The 20299-nt window shown below is 36.5% G+C and overlaps 1 protein-coding gene across 5 annotated transcripts in view; it reads right to left on the reverse strand.

Moving 5' to 3' along the window:
- Positions 1 to 438: 438 nt before the first annotated feature.
- The window catches only part of TRPS1 (transcriptional repressor GATA binding 1), a 249904-nt gene continuing 230043 nt past the window's right edge, over positions 439 to 20299 (reverse strand). For all 5 annotated transcript variants that reach the window (XM_058564815.1, XM_058564818.1, XM_058564817.1 and 2 more), the window contains 2 exons: positions 7776 to 7898; positions 439 to 4525 (listed from right to left, as the gene is read on the reverse strand). In XM_058564815.1, the coding sequence (XP_058420798.1) occupies positions 3464 to 4525; positions 7776 to 7898 (1185 nt within the window). In that variant the 3' untranslated portion in view covers positions 439 to 3463. The remainder of the gene's footprint in view (positions 4526 to 7775; positions 7899 to 20299) is intronic.

Consider the following 20299-nt stretch of genomic DNA (forward strand, 5'->3'; position numbering starts at 1 on the left):
AGTGTCTCTTAATCCACAACCTTCCAAGGTGGGCTGGCTCTTTACGATCTTTCTATCCCAAACAACAATATGAATATATGGGTGAGAGATGAAGAGAGAAAGAGTGAAAAAAGGGAGAATGAGAATGCAAGAGCTTGTCCTGGACTAAAGTTTGATCCAAAGCTCGATTTAGAATATAGACAAGTAATTTTAAAAGACTTACAGTTTTTCAATGGCATACAATTTTAGCTGGCATATAGTTTTCATCACAGGGGAAGTCTTTTCCAAGATGGGAAATTCCTAAAACATCTTGAACGTCCTCACAAAATAAGGTTAAGTACCTAAACAACTTATTTAAAATCACAAATGAAGACAAAATGATTCAGAAATCTTAAAACCAAATAAAAATAAAAATAACAACCAACCATTTTTATAATATTTTGAGAGCTGGAACAAAAAGACTTTCCTAAGTCAAAAAATAAGGGGTTTTTTAGTGTTACAATAAATTTTCATCATTTTAAAAAAGCCCAACCTCTTCTCCATCAAAATATGTATAATAATGAAAACAAAAATGAAAATAAAATAATCAATAATAAAGAAAATGAAATAAGATCTATTGTGTCAATGCTATCCAAGAAAATTCTAATGAAAGTAGACCATAAATATTCCAAGAATAGTGATATGCATTTTCCAATGCTAATCATTACTACTATGTCTGTCTGAGAAAAAAAATCAGATTAAAAAAAAAAGGCATAAATGCCCACAATGAACAACCTATTTGTATCTGACACACGGAGAAACAGCTTATGGAGTAGTTTTGCTCAAAAAGTCATACCTGTAATATTGCCCAAGTAACCAAACTTCTGGTATTTTGCTGATTTGAACAGTCCACATATAACGTTCCTTGAGGATTGCCACAGTGTACTTTGTTACTAGTCTTTTTACTAAGAAAATTAAATATTGTTTTGTTGTTTGGGAAATCTCCTCTCTTTTTTGGATTTTTAATTGCCACCTCTCAAGTCTGCCTGTATATTTTGAGATGCATTCATCAAAATTCCTAAGAAAGATAAATTACATCACTTAGTCTGAATGTCAAAGCTCCTCATTCCACCTCTCTATTTCAGTTTATGTGAATAGGAGAGCTACGCGACAGGTGAGATCAGAATAGGGCCCTTGAAAAATGAAACTGAAGCAGAAGGCTTAGTCCTGATTTCTTTCTCTCTCTCTCTCTCTGTCTCTCTCTCTTTTTTTTTTTTTTAACATGAAAACGAAAATGCAAGAATGGAAATGACAACACAACACCAGAAAGACATTTTTAACGTCATTCACTACAACAGTCATGAACTAGTTGAACTCTACCTGCCATCCAACTTGAAGAAACGAAGACCTGGCACTGGGAAAAAGAAACAAAACCCAAACAAAACAAAACAATACAAAGCCACTGCAAATTCATGTAAAACTGGAGTGCGGATGCGACTACAGAAGGCAATAAAAACATCAGTGCCGCGGATTCCAGCAGCACTTATCAAAATAATTTCTGAAATGTTTCATCTGAAACATAGACAAAGCAATAAAAAGAGGATATATGTTTATCATTTTAAGCATAACAATGTGAGTTAAGAGCTTAAAAATTAAAAAAAAAAAGTACTTGGAATGAATAGTGCTACCCTTTTTTTCCTAAGTAGGCATAAAAATATTTTCATTTCCTTCTTGTTTTCCATACCATTATATCAAGAACTTTCATTTGTTTCATGTTACCGTTTACAACTTTAATGCACACACACACACACAAAAGATATCTACCGCAATAGAAATAGTTGCTTCATTACCTTGTTTGCTACATTTGCAAATGTAAACAGCTAGGCAGAGCCAGAACTGACTCTAATGCATGATGGAATATCTTTGTTGCATACGTACACTGTAGAAAATAATTATTCAATATGTCAGGCACCATTATTTGAAATGTAATACATTAATATTTACTAGAAAAATAAGTTTTTTTTTCCTATTTGTTCTCCCAACTTCTTTAATGAAATAAGTTAATCTGACAGTGCATCCAGTAGCTTGTAATATCTTCTACATCTCCGTGGCAAAAAATAAACTACTGGTTGGGACAATATAATGCAAATTATTAAAGTCAGTCCTTGTACATACATCCTTGTAGCAAGCATTGAGGCTCGACTAACAGCACCTTTAACCAATTATTTAATGTTCAGTTATTTAGCCCTATTTCCCTGAGCAGTTATGCTGAGGAGCTTTCCCTTCATGGATAGTTTTACAAAGCCTTAAGTATTAAAAGTACTACGAAGAAATACTTCGAAGGATCCTATTTAATGCTACTTAACTAAACCTGTATAAGTCTAATGAAGGGAATGATTGGTACATGTACCAACTGTCAGTCTGTGGTAACGTAACCTTAGACGCTGCCTGACCACAAAGAAGTTTGGAAATTATATTTAACCAAAAAAAAAAAATAAATAAATACAGCAGGTTACCTTGTGGAGAAATACCATGTGTTCGAAGCAAATTAAGCTCGTGGTCTGAACTTTTGTATCCATCTAGTCTTTTGAACTGAGGGGATCCCTTTAGTTATAATCTGCCAAGTGAGATTAGTGACCAAGAGGAGGCTTAAAAAACAAATCCAAACTGGTTCATCACATACAAGAAAGAAAACTCTGGCTAAAACAAAATTACTACATAAGCACAGAGGACGTTGTTTTTAAAAATGCATGTATATTTGAACAAAAGGAACCTAAATTGCAAACAAAAGGACTCCTTTTGAAAGGAGGATTTGAACATCTAAAGGACTAAAATATCAGAGAGGGTGTGCATGTGTATGTACAGGCAGGGCTGGCCAAAAACTTTGTGCCACCATCTGTCACTTCTTTTGCTGCTCTCTCACCAAGCCTAACCACAGCTCACATTTCTAGGTCTAAATCTGAAACATGGTCAATGAGAGGAGACTGATGTAAGAGGGCGCCATCTTCCTTTCACTGCCCTGGAGATTAGATTTCTCTTCATCTGCCTAGGATTTCATACTTCTAAATTTATGCAACAATTTACGGGTTTTTGAACAAATGGGCCAATGGCTAGCCCGATACTGCTTTAGTATTATAATATGTAAACCCTTTCAAATTCTACACAGCTTTGATCTCTTTCTTTACAAACATCATAATTATAGTCTGGTGATACTTCTTATGGATCATTTCCACAGTACACATTTACCAAGATGGTTTTGACTTACTAGGTTCCAAAACACGACTGTTTACCATCTTCCATTTTTTTCTCACTGACCATTTGTCTCACTTTTTAATCTTGGTAACCAACTCATCAAAAGAAAGAATAATAAAAGAAGGGAATTTCATGTTGGATAAGGCAGGCTCTACGAAGTATTTTTTTTAATAGGTCTTCATAAGACATTACAAGCTATTGAATTCCCATCAAGAAAACCTATTTCTATTTAATTGTGCTAAGTGCTAAGGTTTTACTCTTTAGGTTTTCCATTTTTTTCCGCTTGTGCATTGTTCCTATGCAGGCCCCTCTGGATATGAGTTGTGAAGTCATATTTGTCCGTGCAAAGATGCTGGCATATGCTGCACTGAAAAGGTCCACTGTCACCATGGCAACTCATATGCAAAGCATACATCACTTCATCCAGAAAGACAATGCCACAGTGCACACATTTTGTTGAAAGTTCATCTTGAGTACTTCTATCAACTTTCTCTGTTTTTACTACATTCAAGGGACCTTCATTTTTTACATTTGATGGTGCCTTCGTTTTCTCCTTGGAGGCACCATTTGCAGTTGGTCCAGGTCTGGAATGCTTGATCGCCAAATCTAGAGGAATGTCATTGTCTGATCCAACAGCTGAAAAATGAGGAGGCAGATTGAAGGTGGGATAAGGCACATAGTTTTGGCAAGGATTTGGTAGGCCAGGCACATGACTCAAGTAGTGCGGATTCCCAGGAACGGAGAGCTTATATTTACTCCAGAACCGCAGCCAGTCAGCTTCACTCTGGAAGTCGTTATGTACAAAGGGAAGTCCAAAAAGGGGGTACTGGTACTTTTCAATAGGGCTGCCTGGTGGTGAGTAATTGGGGTGTTTCGCGGGTCTCATGTACTTTTCTATGGGACTGCCTCTCTCAGAACTTCCTTTCCCTTCAGATACAGACGAACTATTTCCTGGGTCTCCAGTACTTTCCTGAGGACTTTTTATCTGAATGTGCAAAGGTTGCATCCTTTTGTGAATATCCAGAGTTTGGCTGACCAGGACCGGCTGCTGAGCACAATGGCTTTTAGTCAATGAACCCTGGGCTTCATATTTGCTCAGGCTTGGGAGGGGAATTTCTCTCTGGTGACTTTCAGTTAAATGATCTTCTGACCTCCTCTCTAAGGGGCTTCCATTGACCTGCTCCTCACTGCCACCCCTCTGCTGTTTGTTGAGCTGCTCAGTCTGAAGTGCCTCTGGGTTAAGGCGCTTTCTTGTTCTTCTCCTAATAATCTGTTCACCGTTGTTTTGTTTAATGATGTTTAAAGGCCTGGGAGTCTGCGGAGAACACACACACAATACATAAAAGGAAAACATTAAGAAATACATTCAAATGCATTAATTCCTCACAAATATAAACCACACTTCAGTTCAAAGCAAGGATAGGCTTTATGTTATAGATTCACTAAAGCTCCTCCTTTTGCCCTAAGCAGGATCAGAGGAAGTAACCAGAGTGCACTATTTTAGCCTAATTAAATCATGCCCATCTTTGCTGGGAGGACTGGAAACTTGAATCTACTTGAAAATAGCTTTTCCAAACTCAACAGATTTCGGAATTGCATCATTTAGTGATAAAACTGTGCAGAAAGTTACTTGAAGAAATAGGATTTTTCTGAACTATTTCTCAACTTTTGAGTCATGCACTAAGATGTCAACATAATAACAAGGGAGACGGGTTTTGATGCCAAGTGCAGAAAAATTATACATTGCTAGAGACTGAATTCTGCACCCCCTAGCCCCCACCCGCCATTCATACATTGAAGCTCTAACCCTCAATGTGACTGTATCGGGAGATATGGTCTTTAGGAGGTAAAGAAGGTGAAATGAGGACACTGTGGCCTTCTGCAAGCCAGGAAGAGAGCTCTCACCAGAACTAACCATGATCTCAGACTCCCATCCCCCAGAACTGTGGGAAAATATATTTCTGTTGTGTGAACCACATAGTCTATGCTATTTTGTGACGGCAGCCCAAACTGACTAATAGGTACATTTTTCTAAAGAACTGCAAACGTGAATATAAAATATTAAACATCAGAGCATAAATAATCAAAGAGAAACTGCCAGAATCATGAGGAAACATATTAGGTAATCAAAGCCACATCAGTGGGAGTTGTTTTTAAACTTCTCACTTTTATGTCTCTTCCTTTAATAATTATTTTATATTTACTATGGAAGATTTTACTTGTTAACAGGTGAAGCATTTGTTTTCTGTTGAAAGTCTAAATCCATGTGTAGCCTTGGTTCAAATATCCGATCTGTCCTTCTACTCTGTACTTGAAGTGAATGCTGACTTTCACTCAGCCTAAGTATTTTATTCAGCTTAAGCATTATATGATTGGTATTTATGTACACGTTCAACAGGTGTTTATATTATATGACTAAAACCCATAGATAAGACTATAATAAAAACTTTACTTGCAATAAGAGCTCTAACTTTGATTTATAAAATCAAAACAATAAGTTTAATACATTAATGCATATTGACAGATTAAAAATTTCTTTAAAAGGACTAAAATCTGATTTTCTAAAAGATTATTGAAATCAGGAAATAATTTCTACATAAAATATGAATATATATAATACGTAATTTGTGAATTATTCCTAGAAAGGATGCATCTTAATGCAAGGGGGTATCTTTTTTTTTTTTTTTTTGTGAGGAAGATTAGCCCTGAGCTAACATCTGTTGCCAATCCTCCTCTTTTTGCTGAGGAAGATTGACCCTGGGCTAACACCCATGCCCATTTTCCTCTACTTTATATGTGGGACACCTGCCACAGCATGGTTTGATGAGTGGTGTGTAGGTCCGTGCCCGGGGTCCGAACCTGCGAACCCCGGGCTGCTGAAGCAGAGTGCGTGAACCGAACCACTATGCCACCAGGCTGGCCCTGGGAATATCTTTTATATATCAAACAAAATATAAATATAAATTCTATTTGGAATGTTTCTATTATCACAAGGGTTATTTTGAAGGAAAGAAAGACAACACATTTGTTATTGACAATTCAATGACTGGTTTCAGAACGAAACTGCCACATCCCTGGGATATGCCATGTTCATTTATTTTGTTCAGAAATGTTCAGGTTTATAAAGAGCTCATATTTGTATTATAAAACTATGCAGTCTTTAATCTCAATCTTATAAAGAAACCGGAAATTTGCATTAATACATTTTTTAAACCTTCATAACTTTTGTGGCAGTCTTTGACATGAAATGTGAGCATAACCTTTACGTACTTCAATTTACGGTGTAAAAAAAAAACGCAAAACTGAAAACATCTCATCATCCGGACATATGAATACTAAGGTAACTGTGAACAAAGAGAGTTTACTTTATATCACAGTTGTTAAATTATCATAACCTGGAAACGCAGCAGTTTAATTAATTCTTGGCCTATGATTGGCCAGAGTTCAATTAAAATCATTAACGTCAGTCCTCATTCAATGCAAGCTTACTGCTACGCTGAAATGGTGAAGGTTTAAACAAAGTAAGGTGGTATGGCGGTGGTGGGGAGAATCCTTCTACCAGCTACATGCTAATCACTAAAGGTTTTACAGTTTACCACCAATTAGTATTGTTGGCAGCATGCATGTTTTAAAGAGTGCTTCCAATGGTCCATCTATAAGGACGTTTGTCTAAAACTGTATTCCCCGTAGCCATCATCTTTTTCTTGGCTTGTGCTAAGAGCTATGGGAAAATGCCAAACAAAATGAAAAAGGCAGAAGGAACCAGACTTCTGTTTACTAAATGGGGTATTCCTATTTTTAAAGGTAGCTCTTGTCAGCAGATAAACTTTCTCAACTAAAAAAAATATCCTTAGTATAGGATTCTAACTAAAATTTGAGAAGAAATTACTGGAAGTACATCAGGGAGCCATAGAAAGAAGCCAACCAGAGATCTTAAAACATAAAGCACCTTTGCACCTTACTCTAGGAGGATGTGTGTTATTTGGGCCCTCAGATAAGCTCACCTAAACATCCACTGGAAGGACTACAGCTACAGCTGGCATTCTGGGGTCCTAGTTCAAAACTGCTCTTCTGGATGGGCCCGACCTCCAGCCCCCAAAGCAGCCAAGATGACACTTGCAAATTCCAAAGGTAAACTGGAAAATAAGCATTCTTTCCCTGTCCTATATTTATACCAAACATGAGAGAGAGTCCTCTTTAAAAAAAAAAAAACAAACAAGAAACTTTTTATGTATTTTTGAACTTTTAAGAAGAGGACTCCTTTCTACCTAAATTAATTTTACCAAATTCTGATAACTAGTAGTTCAACTATCTGTTATGTGAAGTTCCCAGGAATCAATCATTTTCCTCTTTTATATCAAAAGAAGCATAATGCATTACTAATGATCTCAAAGGTATCTCCCCATAACATCTAAGGCCATTTCACCATAAATCACTTGTGCACTCCAAGTGACTGTATTAAACTCTGCGGGGGCAGGCACTGCAAGCCAGGGAATGGTACTTATCACACCACAGACTGGGCTGCTTTATAAAGCTTTTCCTGAAGCAGTCTAACAAGTTCTTACCGAGTGAAGCTTCTGGTAGAGGCCACACGCATTGCATACATATCCGCCATTTGCATTCTTTCGCCAGAGAGAGGTCTTTGTGGTCAAGCAATTGGCACAGAAAACACCCGAGCCTCTACGCCTCTGAAATGGGGGGAAAAAACACAGGGTCAGAGGTGAGTCACATGATCAGTGGAGTTAGACCAAATCAACCCAGGAGTTTTGTCTTTAGACTAGCAACAATGACAGTATAAAACCACACTGCCCATAATGAGGTCAGGTTCAATTGTGTTTAATAGGCACCACTGATTTTCATTATAATTAACCCTACAGTGATGGATGAGGTGTGTGCAACACCAAAGGCTTTTCACAGAAACAGCTTTAACTTTTTGAACTTTGGATTTTGTGCCTTTAATGACGGCTCCTAAATGCTGAACCCTAAAATATACCTTTTAAAAGTGTCAAAACAAAAGTCAAAAGACAGAACAGGGCAATATGTTTAATATACTTTGGAAAAGGAGAAGTGCTTGCCACCTGCGCTTTAAAATCTAGTCAAGCTTGGAATAAACGCAGCCTGTAAACCTTTTAAAATTAAACCTGATTTGTGGCTTTTCGTATGTCATTCACATAACATAAGTTCAAGAGAATCTAAGACACTCAATTCTAGTCTTTGGTTTGCAATTGTCAAATCTGAAAGAGAACACCTTCTATTTCCCAAAGCTGAGAGGCCCAGTAGAAACCTCTGCCAACAGGAAGTACAGTGTTACTAATGAGAACTCTTATGAGGTGCCTGCTTGAGCCAGACAACATAGTCCCATCAGTGGCTATTTATTTATTTCATTTGACTCAGTCTTGGAAATCACAAGCATTTCCGAATACAAATTGATTTTAATGGGCTGAATTCCGTAACCACCCGATTCAAAAATAATCTAAGAATACTTAAAAGTAGATAATTAAGTATTGCTTGTTCCATTCTTGCTATCAAGTAATGATTCCATTAAACTTCTCATTGAAACAAAAGTCAGGCTGTGTTTGCAGGCGCAAATACTAACAGGCAGGAAATGGAATTCTCTTGCTGCAAAAAAAAGGCAGCCCGAATTGCAACGCCGCTCTCCTTTCTCTAGGAAGCAAAGCCTTTAATGATAAAATATGCATGTTAGATAAGGAGTGGAAAAAGTCTTGCTGGAACCCAATTTGATTATAAATTTAAAATTACAAACACTATAAGTCAAAATTTCAGGGATTCATAAAATTTAGGCAATTTATTTAACTTGAGTCCATACTGTAGACGAGTGGTGTCCTTGCCAAGAAAATACAATGGTTATAATTGTACTCTGATACATTTCAAATGGAAAGCTTTCTGCAGACATAATTTTGGCTTCAAGACTGGAACACTTTCTTGGCATTGAAAGGGCATTTGATTCATCGGGTGTTTCACAATGTATCACTAAAAAGACCTGGTGAGCAGCCAGTTCCCTATAGGGTAATTTTTCCATCCAGATGCAAGCGCTATCAGAGGCCCTCGTCAGCTAAACTAATTATGATCTTGCAATCGCTGATGCCTGCTCACTCTAACATTCGACATCCTCCATTAATCATCAATACAAGGAAAATGAATGAAATGTAAAGAAATGAGGGCTGGTAAACTGCACAGCCATAAAAATCTGAAATGAGAGCAATAATTTAACAGGATTGGGAGAACGTTTTTAGTGAGCACAAAGTCAGGCTAACAATTGCCCTTTTCAACCAAGAACACGATTTCATTAGTGTAGCAGGTTGTGCTACTTTAGGTGATGTAATAAAAGCTAGATTTTTCACCAAGATAATCTCTGGTTCCTCTTTTTCTCCCCCGCTCCCCCACAAGTCAGGACAGGGAACCTACTGCGAGTTTCCAAATCTCAGTAAGAGGAATAGCAAATATTGGATGTCAGTCCAGAAGTCCCAATGGGGACCTACTATAGAGACTGCTGCTTCCTGAAAATCAATGACCTATTAGAGGTTGTGTTTATCAAACACTCTGGGGCCCCCTTTATCCAAAGTAAGTCAGGGAGCCTAGTTAGGTTATCATTGTGAAACTTCTCTGGGGTCATGCTGTCTTTTTCCTAGATCTAAATAACACGACTGGCAAATAAACACCGACTTGATCCACATAAAGGCTATGTAAATGTCCATTTGGAAACTAACCCACATATATGGCTGAGGCTCAAATGTGAATGTGTAACTGTTCACTCCAGCCTGCTTTTCTTTCCTTATGCCCAGGGTGCTTGACACAGCATGCCAAAGTGGGTGTAATCATGGTCTCAGAGAGCGTTTTCAATCCTTGCACAATTTTGTGCTTGATTCTCTTGCAAAGAAAATGCCCTTCATTAGTTAGAGGGAAAATCCTGAAATTACAGCACTGGTTTCCACAGGCATATCTTGCTTTAAGCAGCACTTAACGCTCCAATAAAGGCTGGTATATTTTAGGTAAATCACATCTTATTTTAAATACATCAGGAGTACTTTAGATTCACTTTCTCGAAGTCAGTATAGCATGGAGGTTAATAATCGGATTTAGGAGTCAGACTACTTGTATTCAAAACACGTCTCTGCCTTTTGCTGGGTGAAACTTGGGGCAAGTTACTTAACCTCTCAATGTTTAAGTTTCCCCATCTTTAAAGCGTGAGCTGCTGTCAGTATTAATGTGGGTTAATAGACACAATTAAAAGTGCCCGTGATGGAGTAAACACTCAGGAAGTTAGCTATCTGCCAAGCGGATTCAATTGTGTTTCTTTTTTATGAGAAAAATATTTTGTTAGTTGTGCTTTTATCTCCTTAATCTACTTATTGAACCTTTAAGATATGCTTCAAATATATAGTTGGATATTATCAAATGTATTCATTTGTGTCAATCTTATCAAATATGAGAACGGAAAGTTGAGTCAGAGCGAAATATCTAGGTGTTCACACCTAGAATTCAACAGGAGCGCGCTTGTGTGGGGGTGGAGAGTGGGAGGTAGGTGAGAAATATATCACACATTAAGTTACCTCCCATCTAAACAAATTTGTCACTTTGGTAAGCACTACAGAACCTTATTTTGGGGGCAGTTGGAGTTTCTGGAAGCAGCAGAGAAGGTGGGAGAAGTGGATCATGTTTTTAGCTGTGTGACAGTTCTATGACAGAATCATAGAACTGTGCCACATCTCTCTCAACCACAACACAGATGAGAGCCCTGGCCTGGTCTCGCTGTGTAATGTAACCTGGCTGGGCACAGCGAGGCATTTCTTTTGAAGTTATCAACATCCTTGGCCCAATCAAGTGCAGAGGAGCAGTCTGTTGCCAAAGAAAGGCAGAACAGAAGTGTCTCCTGCCCCACTTTTTAAAAACAAGCTTGGCCTTCTTAAAGAGAAAGAAAGGCACTAAAGACCTTATTTCATTCATAGTTTATCATGCGTGACAGAGTCCTAAAATATTTTGTCATTCTCCTTTATACTATGTTTGTTAAGGACAGAAATCGTGTCTCCACAGCCATCAATATTCTAAGTAACAGGCGCCTAGGACAGTGCTCTGTCTTGAGCAGCTAAACATTAATAAAATTGAAAATAGTCTTGCCTGCTATTATTTTTATCATCAGTAGTCACTCCTATTTTTGGAAAAATAAAAGTTTAAAAAAAAATCCCTTTTAAATGTCTCCCGTTAGGATTGACAAATTTATCTCCAGTTGGGCAGAGAGGGCTAATGATGTTGTAGAAAATAAAATCAAGGGAATTAGTTTTCCAATCCTACACTCCACACTTATGTTTGAGAAACAGCTCAGGCCAGGTACTTGCTAGGTCCTGAGGATATAAAGTAAGGAAGAACGAAGATCCAACTCTCCTTTATATACATCATTATAGTCATACATTGCTGACGGTTCTATATGTACCTGTGTATGTCTAAACAATAACATTGTTGCCCCTTTTCCTACAAGCTGTTTTTAGCAGTTAATTATTTGTACTTCCATGACCTTGTGCAGGAGAGAGGGGAATTGAGTCAAATGGATAAGGACACGTCTGGGGGAGGAAATGATAGGAACAAAGTAGCTAGTGGACAACACCACTGGCATACCTAAGGGCATATTCAGCCTGATTCTTCCTCTTCTCTCAGGCTGAGGAAAAACTTCACTTTTATATTCCTAAAGCCACACTCAGCATTCTCTGCCCCTGGCCTTCTTGAAGTGCACCTTCTACTTCTATGGGGGTTCGACGGATGGTGAGAGTAAAGGAAGGTCAGCTGAAAACCCAAATCTACACGAAAGTCATCTCATCTGAAAATTTCTACAGAGAAAATTCCAGAATCAACAATTCAAGGAACTGATTGTTTTTTTAACTTGAAGTTATAATAGTTTGCCTAGTAACTTTTAGGTCGCATTTGTGTTGCCTCCATGTTATTTCTGTTGGCTGGTAATTTATTGTGTGAAAAAGGAAGGATGGTGATAGGAATAGTTAATTGCAAATAATTTTGAGGCCAGCCCAGTGACTGACCCAGCAAATGCTTTTCAGTGATAATTATTGAGAATTCTTCAGATCACTTGTTGCCTTTCTACTTTTCAGATGTATTATAATCACAATACTGATTTTCACAGCAGCATTTTAGGTGATGAATTTGGACAATCATCCATGCCAGGATTTGAAGTAGAAAATGACTCACCCATCCTTTAATATAAGTACATGTTAAATCCAACATAATTTTTTTTCCTGCTGTGGAATGCACCAAGAAGTATAATGACTTTCTAAAAAAAAAAAATCTCTAGTCTTTAGGTTCACAGCTAACCACTGTAAGCTATCACTATTGTTAATTTTTTCTCAAAGCTGCTGATTCAAGTTTTGCTTTTAGGGGGGCTTGAATCCTCAGTCAGTTATATATCACTCTGGGTTGAGTCTCGGCACATGTGTAACTTTAAAAAAATTTTTTTAAAAGTTTTAAATTGGTTCAGCTGTTTTTATTGCTTATTTTACTATTTGAAGATCAGCCAAAAACAAACATTTTAAGGTTTTCAAATTTCATTATTAACAAAGAATTGATTTCATCTGATTAAAAAAGGAAATTTGATTGAATTAGTCATTCAAGTGGCTTAACATTTAGAGACATGAATATTCATCTCCAAGATATTAAAAGTCTCCATTGGTGAAGGAATTTGTGCAGAAATCATCCTTTATAACAGTTTTCTATGAATAAGAACCATACTGAAACCATGTAATTACATAACAAGCCTTGATAGGCAGAGTATTTACTCACATTTTTTATGGTTTTATATCTTAGCCATTTTAAATCAAATCAATCTGAAATCTAATATATGTGCTGTTAGCCTGGATGTACCTCAAATATTTTTAACTCTTTAGATAATTTCTGCATTTATTTGATTATATCAGGAATCCTTTGCAAACTTCATTTCAGGGAAATGCACAGATGGCTATGATAGAACCTTTTGGTACAATTTTGCAGTAATAAAATTTCAGTGGTAAATGTAATTCAGTTCAGTTCTGGGAATAATTACTGAATGCCCACCATGTGCCTGGCACTGTGCGAGAAGCTGGGGTTACAGTGATGTACATGACTGACATAGTTTGTACTCTCTCCGAGTTTCCAGTAGAATCTGCTAAAAACATATGAAGTGTGGAGCTAACCTGACAGGAACTGAGATTGTTCATGGATATTGACAGTTTAATTCCTGTAAATTATATGGAAACTTTTCCGAAGAAACCAAAGTATTTCCCGTGAATAAATCACATATAAAGGCTGAAAGTTATCTAATAACCAGAAGGCTTACTCTCTGTGCTTCTTTATAAAAATGGGTAATAGTCCAGTCATTTTGGAAACAAGTTGACACTTGCTTGTTGACCCATCAGGAATAACAGCCTATCAGTAACATTGCACTATTAACTACCAAAAGAGTTGATATGAGTTAAATAATGTGTTCATGACTTTAATATATATAGTAGACATTCAATAATTGTTAAATAAATGAATATTATTTGAATCGTTATCACTATTATTAACACCACTGAAAGACACAGAAGACCACATCCCCCCTCCCATTTACGCCCTAAATAGAATTAACCAACTATTGACTACACACCAGAGGACCCTACAGAATACATAGAATGTAGCACCTAAAAGCACTTAAAAATAGATGATGGCTTGCAATGAACACCTTTAAATTAGTAACCCCAATTTTACCAGAAGCACAAGCTGGCCAATATTTTAGCAAGAGCAGGGAAACAACTCTGCCAACAAAAGGGATGGTTACCAATATCTTGGCTGACTTTTGTTCCAAATAAAATTGTGAAGAATCAGATGAAATGGGCCATACAGCAAGTCTATGTCTGCTTCAAAACAGCCCTCTTTGCCCTCAGATTTCTTGCCAGAAAACCGAAGAGACTCTACAAGGTTCAGCCAAGCACCCATCTTATAATCACCTATCTCAGAGTTTGGAAACAAAACCTGTTTACCATGCTTATTAAATTCACTTCCTCAACAATCAGCAATGATAATGGAGACCAATGTAAACTAAACTGACATCCCTGGCTAGGAGCAATGGAACAACTTCTGTTCCAGGATATGAGGCAATACATACTGCAGTAATCATACACTGTACCCAGGTACGAATGTGTCTAAGACTTATTCCACTGACATGTCACCATATGGGGAGTTGCCCAATATACCAGAAAATGCTAGGGTGCTAAACACATCAGCTCCATTTCTTCTGAGATGCAGTTGGTGACTCCTGGGGTGCAATAGCAAAAAAATCAAGATTTTGCAATATATATGCCACACTTTATTCATATGGATTCTTCAAATCTGCAGAATTAAGAAATTTATCACACAGATATAGAATCCATTACACAAGTCTGAAGAACCTCATCTCCATACTTTGACTTTCCCATATTTGGTAAATGAGCAAAGCAAATACCCAATATCATATACAAATTACATAACAGAACCAATACTAGAAAAACCCAAATCTCTGGAGTTCTAAACCCATGCTCTTTCTGTAATAATGTTTTGCCTTTACAGCAATATGTATTTGGACAGCTAAAAATGTGGTTGAAGATATATGCCTGCACTGTCTTTTTTCATTCCACATGAAAGTCATTATTGTCAAAAGAACTACTCAAGTCTCTCGCTGCTTCTATTTCTGCCACCATGGATCCATTTGCACCTTCAGCTACAACAATGGTTGGAGAATTGCTCTAGAGGGACTTTCTTTTATGCCAGTGCCAAAATCTGACACTGAAAAGAAAAAAAAAAGCTTTCTGGAGGCATAGTTAAACAATTTTAGCACCTCTTAAGCAAACTTCAACATGAGAATACAAGAATTTATTGTTTTAATAAATTTATTGCACATTTTATTTAAACAATGTGAGTAAACACATTTATTACGGAATAATTCACATTATAAAAAATAAAAATCTTGGTGATAAAGTAGAGACTTGTTCTAGAAAAAGCCTAAAGTCCAAAGGGCTCAGCTTCTAAGCACTTAGACAAATAAGTTATTTTATGTATTATCCTTGTAGGGTTGCCAGATAATTATGATGATAGTTATTTCCAAAGAAACAGAAATTCCAAATAATAATCAGTAATGCTATTCATATTAGCTAACAGATAATAACTGGTCCATGAAGTGTTACCATTCAAAGGCATTTACATATACATCAATGGTTCCTCAATGGTTCTACCATTCCCCGGAGTCAAAAAATCTTTTGATAAAATTTATGACTTTCTCCCCAGAAAAAAAAAAAAAGTTATGTAAAATATTTTACAAATAACTTCAGGCTGCTCAAAAGAATATCCTTTGCAAAATGGATTCAAAGATTTCGAATGGATCTGAGTGCCATGGATTCCAAGGTTAAGAACTCCTGACACATATTATCCCACTTCAGATTCAAAATGAATTACTAGGTATTCTCCCATTTTTATTGATGAGGTAAAAGATGAGAATGGTTCTTTCACTTATCTAGGGTCAAAAAATACATCTTAGTCTCTAAGTCCAGGCAAAAACACAGGATTATATTCTAAAAACCATTTTGAATCAATTATCTGCTAGAATTCTCTTGACTACTTTTTGTCCCTTCTTTAATAATCACCATCATACATCTAATATTTATCAAGTACTTATTATGTGTAGGATAATATACTATAGGCTTAGTTTCATTATCTGACACCTTCAAAACGATCCTAAGAATCAGGTATTATTAATTTATTATTATTCCCTCCACTTTACAGAGGAGAAAACTGAGGCCAAGAAACATTTTTCAGCTGCTAAATAGCAGGGCTAAGACACAAACCCAGGTCACCCTCACTTCAGAGCCACAGTTCTTCACCATGTTTCAGGCTCTATTACTAAAGAGGCGATTGGGGAGTTTTTACCAAAAATATTTCGCCATAACTTGGCTTTGAAGAACCCTTATCTCTTCAAACCACCCTATAACAGCTGATCAAAATTATGCAAGTTTTGAGGTACCAGAAAGAAATGACTCATCCTTGATCAGATATGGCAACGATCTGTTTTGAGGTTGACAGATACAGTCATAGCCGGAGGAACGCAGCATTTGGCTGCTGGAGAGGTAGTGGTGGGGAAGGGGGATGGGTGCAGTACACATGTTTTGATCCTGCCGTCTCAAAAAAGAAAAAAACAATGTATGTGAAATAAGCCTCTGCTGAACAGCAGAAATTAGTGACACCATTGACTTAGCTCCTACTTATGCCGGTTGCATGGGAGGGCAGCTGTGAACTAGGATTTGTGCCTGCTTTTGCATTCACTCCGGCTAGACTCAGGGCAGGAAAAATGGTGCTGGGGTTTTGACAAGTTCTGTAAACGTGTATGTTCAGGTAACAATTTACTAGATTTACTTCATATATTTGTATGTTCCCTGGCAGAGAACTTTTGCACTGTGCAGTATCATCATTATTCAAGATAAAATACTGCCAATTCTGAAAGATGAGGTTATTTTACCAAATTCCTCAAGTTTGGATAATCTGAAAATATTTATAATTATTTTCCCAAAAACATTTTCCCCCATTATTATTTATAAAAGTATATGATCTTTGTCGGCCTATGGAGTTGACTTTGATACTTTTCATGAGTGATACAGTTTCCATTTCATTACAGAACAGCAAAGACCAAAATATTCTTAAGTCTGTTGCAGGCTATCAAGCTGAGAGGATACAGTACAGATCAGATATTAAAACATACCATGTAGTCTGCTCAGCAGAAAGATAGTGAATTGTTGCTTATTTCCACTTAACAACAAAACTTACAGAAATATGGTTAAATATAATGAAGTTCAAAACAGTGAAGAACCATGTTAAAAATCTGCAAATGTGTCAACAAGAGATCCTGATACCAAATATGCAATTTGGACTAAATATTTGACAAGACTATTTTGGGAACACTTCTTGAACCATTTCATACTCTATGACTTTTAAATACACGGGGGGAAAAAAAACCTAAGGGAAATAAACCTGAACTTCATTTAATTTTTGAACCTATAAATAATTCTCTTAAAATGTTGTCTCATTTTTATTCAATTTTGTATTTCCTCAGGACACACAAAATCGTAGGTATTTAAATAACCCTTTCTCATGGTTAAAATAAGTACCTAGTATATCATTGTTCAAAAGGAAGATGTGTCTTTAAACAAAAACTCTGTGACTGCTACAGGTAAAACCAAACATGAGCAGATAATTTCATTACAGAGGTACTGTGCAGATGGGGAAATCTAAGCTGATTGTTAACGTTTTAATAACATTATTTTAAAAAGACAACTTGGAATTATGAATTTCCTTAACAATAATGATGTAATTTTGTAATAACTGAAATCTTTCATGGGAAAACTGCTTCTTCAATAACTCACACAGTCAATTACACAGGAAAGTACTGTAATAGCCTGTCCCCCTGGTGTCCCCCCTCCTTCAAATAGCTCACGTACACGACTTCCTTTTCCATTACCAACTTGTCTGCAGTACCATCTGTAAAAACGAACACATACCTTGTGCTGCCAGTTTTTGCTTTTGCACGTCCATTAGTGGGACTGGCTGCAGCTGCTCAAGAAGAAAGCAAGGATTGTATTTGCTTTTTTATATATATATACTCCCCCTCCTGTGCTACCATATCAGCACAAGGCAATACGTCGTCTTGGGTAGGGAACCGCACTTAATAACCTTACTCGGACCCAGTTCTTTATGTGATCTGGAGTTTGTTAATCACACTGTATCACATACCAAATCAAGAACTACCTCATCGCATCAAGCACTCTCGAGACGACACCTCAGTCATTCCTACCAAAAGGAACAGTTAAAATCATTTCGTTCTTTGACATTTTGAACATCAAGCAGAATACCAGGAAACCAATACTGAGACCTGGCAGCACATCCTGTGACACAAAACTCCTAGTGAGTGAGATTTTATTTCATGAGAGGGGCTCTGAAAATATAACACAGCAACTAACTTTTCTAAAACTTTATTTTCCCCTGCCTCATGTTTATATATCTTTTTTCTCTTGGCACTATTTTTTCCCTAGACGAACATTATTAAACTGTTCACAATCTCTGCAGAAGATGCAAATAAATTAAAGCAAGATATTATCCCAAATTAATTTTTAAGTGATTTGTCTACAAGGAATAACATTTCTCCCTATTACGGAGTAATATGAAGAAAAGTAAAGACCGTCAATTACCAAGCTCTTAAAATAAAAATCTTTGAAAAAAGATTGATAGAGAAGCTGATATTTAAAACACACCCACACCCACAGAATCCAAAAAATGGTTGTTTTCCTGTGCTATTCCACATTTACAAATTTACCCAAAATATATCAAAACTACTCTTCGTCATAAGAAGTACTTTGTTATCAGTGTGTAAGCTTAGCTTTTAGAACATTAGAATGCCAGTTCTGCCTTAGCTTGTCATATATTGAATTGTCTTAAATCCTCAAATGCTTTCTCAGCATTTAGGTACAGAAGATAGATTCCAATGATCTATATAGGCAGGTCACTCCCAGGGGATGGGGGCTTCTGAAGGAAGGTCCTATTTTTCTTTTAATCTTTGTATTATCAGTACTGGCATTGCACACAGTAGGCATTTAATTAATGACAGCTTAACTGAACTGACCTCTATCAGAGGAGACTGTTAAAATATATGTGTGTACACATGTATACATGCCGTGATCGGAGGATTATACTTTAAGTGCAGCTTTATTCATGAAATATAAATGGCAGTCATCGTTACAGAAAATAGGACTTAGGCTGAAAACAGTTTCACTTTTGTGAAATGCAAAAGAAAATTAATAAATTTCGACTACATGTTACATGACAGGAGAGAAAAGAAATGGGCTTTGTTTGCTTGAGCTTCTGAGAAATCTGCAGAACTAGTAGAAGTGGCATACGTTGGTGTGTGTATTCGTGTCTGTATGTGTGGATATACACATACATAGACAAACGCATCCACTAAAACATTTTCAGCACTCACACGTACTGAGATGTCGCTAGTTATTTTTATTTTCATTAAAGCAATATCATATTTTATAAGTGGGGCTAAAATACCAACGACGTTGTTAGATTAAAGAGAAAAAAATTCTATGAGTTTCCTGGAGAGTTGAGAATAAATATAATTAACTACATGTACAAAAGACTGTGAAAAAGAAACGAAGCAATAGAGCACCTAGGAGAGTGTCTCATATACCAGCCTAATAATTATTCATTTTAATAGGTGGAAAATAGGACATCAATACCTTGTGATTTATTTTTATTACAATGTTAGAGTTTATTCAATTCACATACACACAACATAAATACAACTATGTATGAGAGAATACTGAATGCTGTGCTTGACATGTATCAGGCACTCAACGAGCATTAAATTCGTCCTTTCTCTCTCAATTTCAGAAGATACTGAGCATCACCAGATATTAGATTTTAGAAGGTACTGAATAAGTGATTAAGCTTTTGACATGTATATGCACATATGTAATTCAGTATCTATGGCTACATATTTATGCACATATGCACAAAACTTATACAAAAGAATCTCATATTTATTTTATTTTTATAACATAAGTACGAATAGTGATCCTGAAACTCTCACATATAGGTGACTGTCTTAAAGAAAGTTGATCACATCAATTGTGCATTTAAAAAATATGAATATCTCACTCTCTTTTCTTAGTTTCTCTCTCTCCTTTTCTTTCTTTTCTGACTGTGTTCCAAAAGACTTTTAAGGAGTTCATTACATAAACCAGTTTGGTGGTGACTTATTCACTCTCATGAGATTCATGAGTCTATCAAACATACATATTTCTCATCCCAAAAGCTAAGTGGAAATTTGGGGAAGGAATCAGTGGGCTTTGGAATTTTCTAGAACATAAAGGAATGCCTTGGAGGCCAAGCTCCCTTATGCATATTACTCATCCTAGCTGCAGGTCATATTCTTCTTTTCATACAGTGTGATCACATAGATTATATATATTATCATAAAATATGACAATGGATATTTAGTTCATAGATTACACAAAGTTGATTCATTTGCATT

The sequence above is a fragment of the Diceros bicornis genome, chromosome 21, assembly GCF_020826845.1.
Source record: "Diceros bicornis minor isolate mBicDic1 chromosome 21, mDicBic1.mat.cur, whole genome shotgun sequence".
In the NCBI taxonomy this organism is placed as follows: domain Eukaryota; kingdom Metazoa; phylum Chordata; class Mammalia; order Perissodactyla; family Rhinocerotidae; genus Diceros; species Diceros bicornis.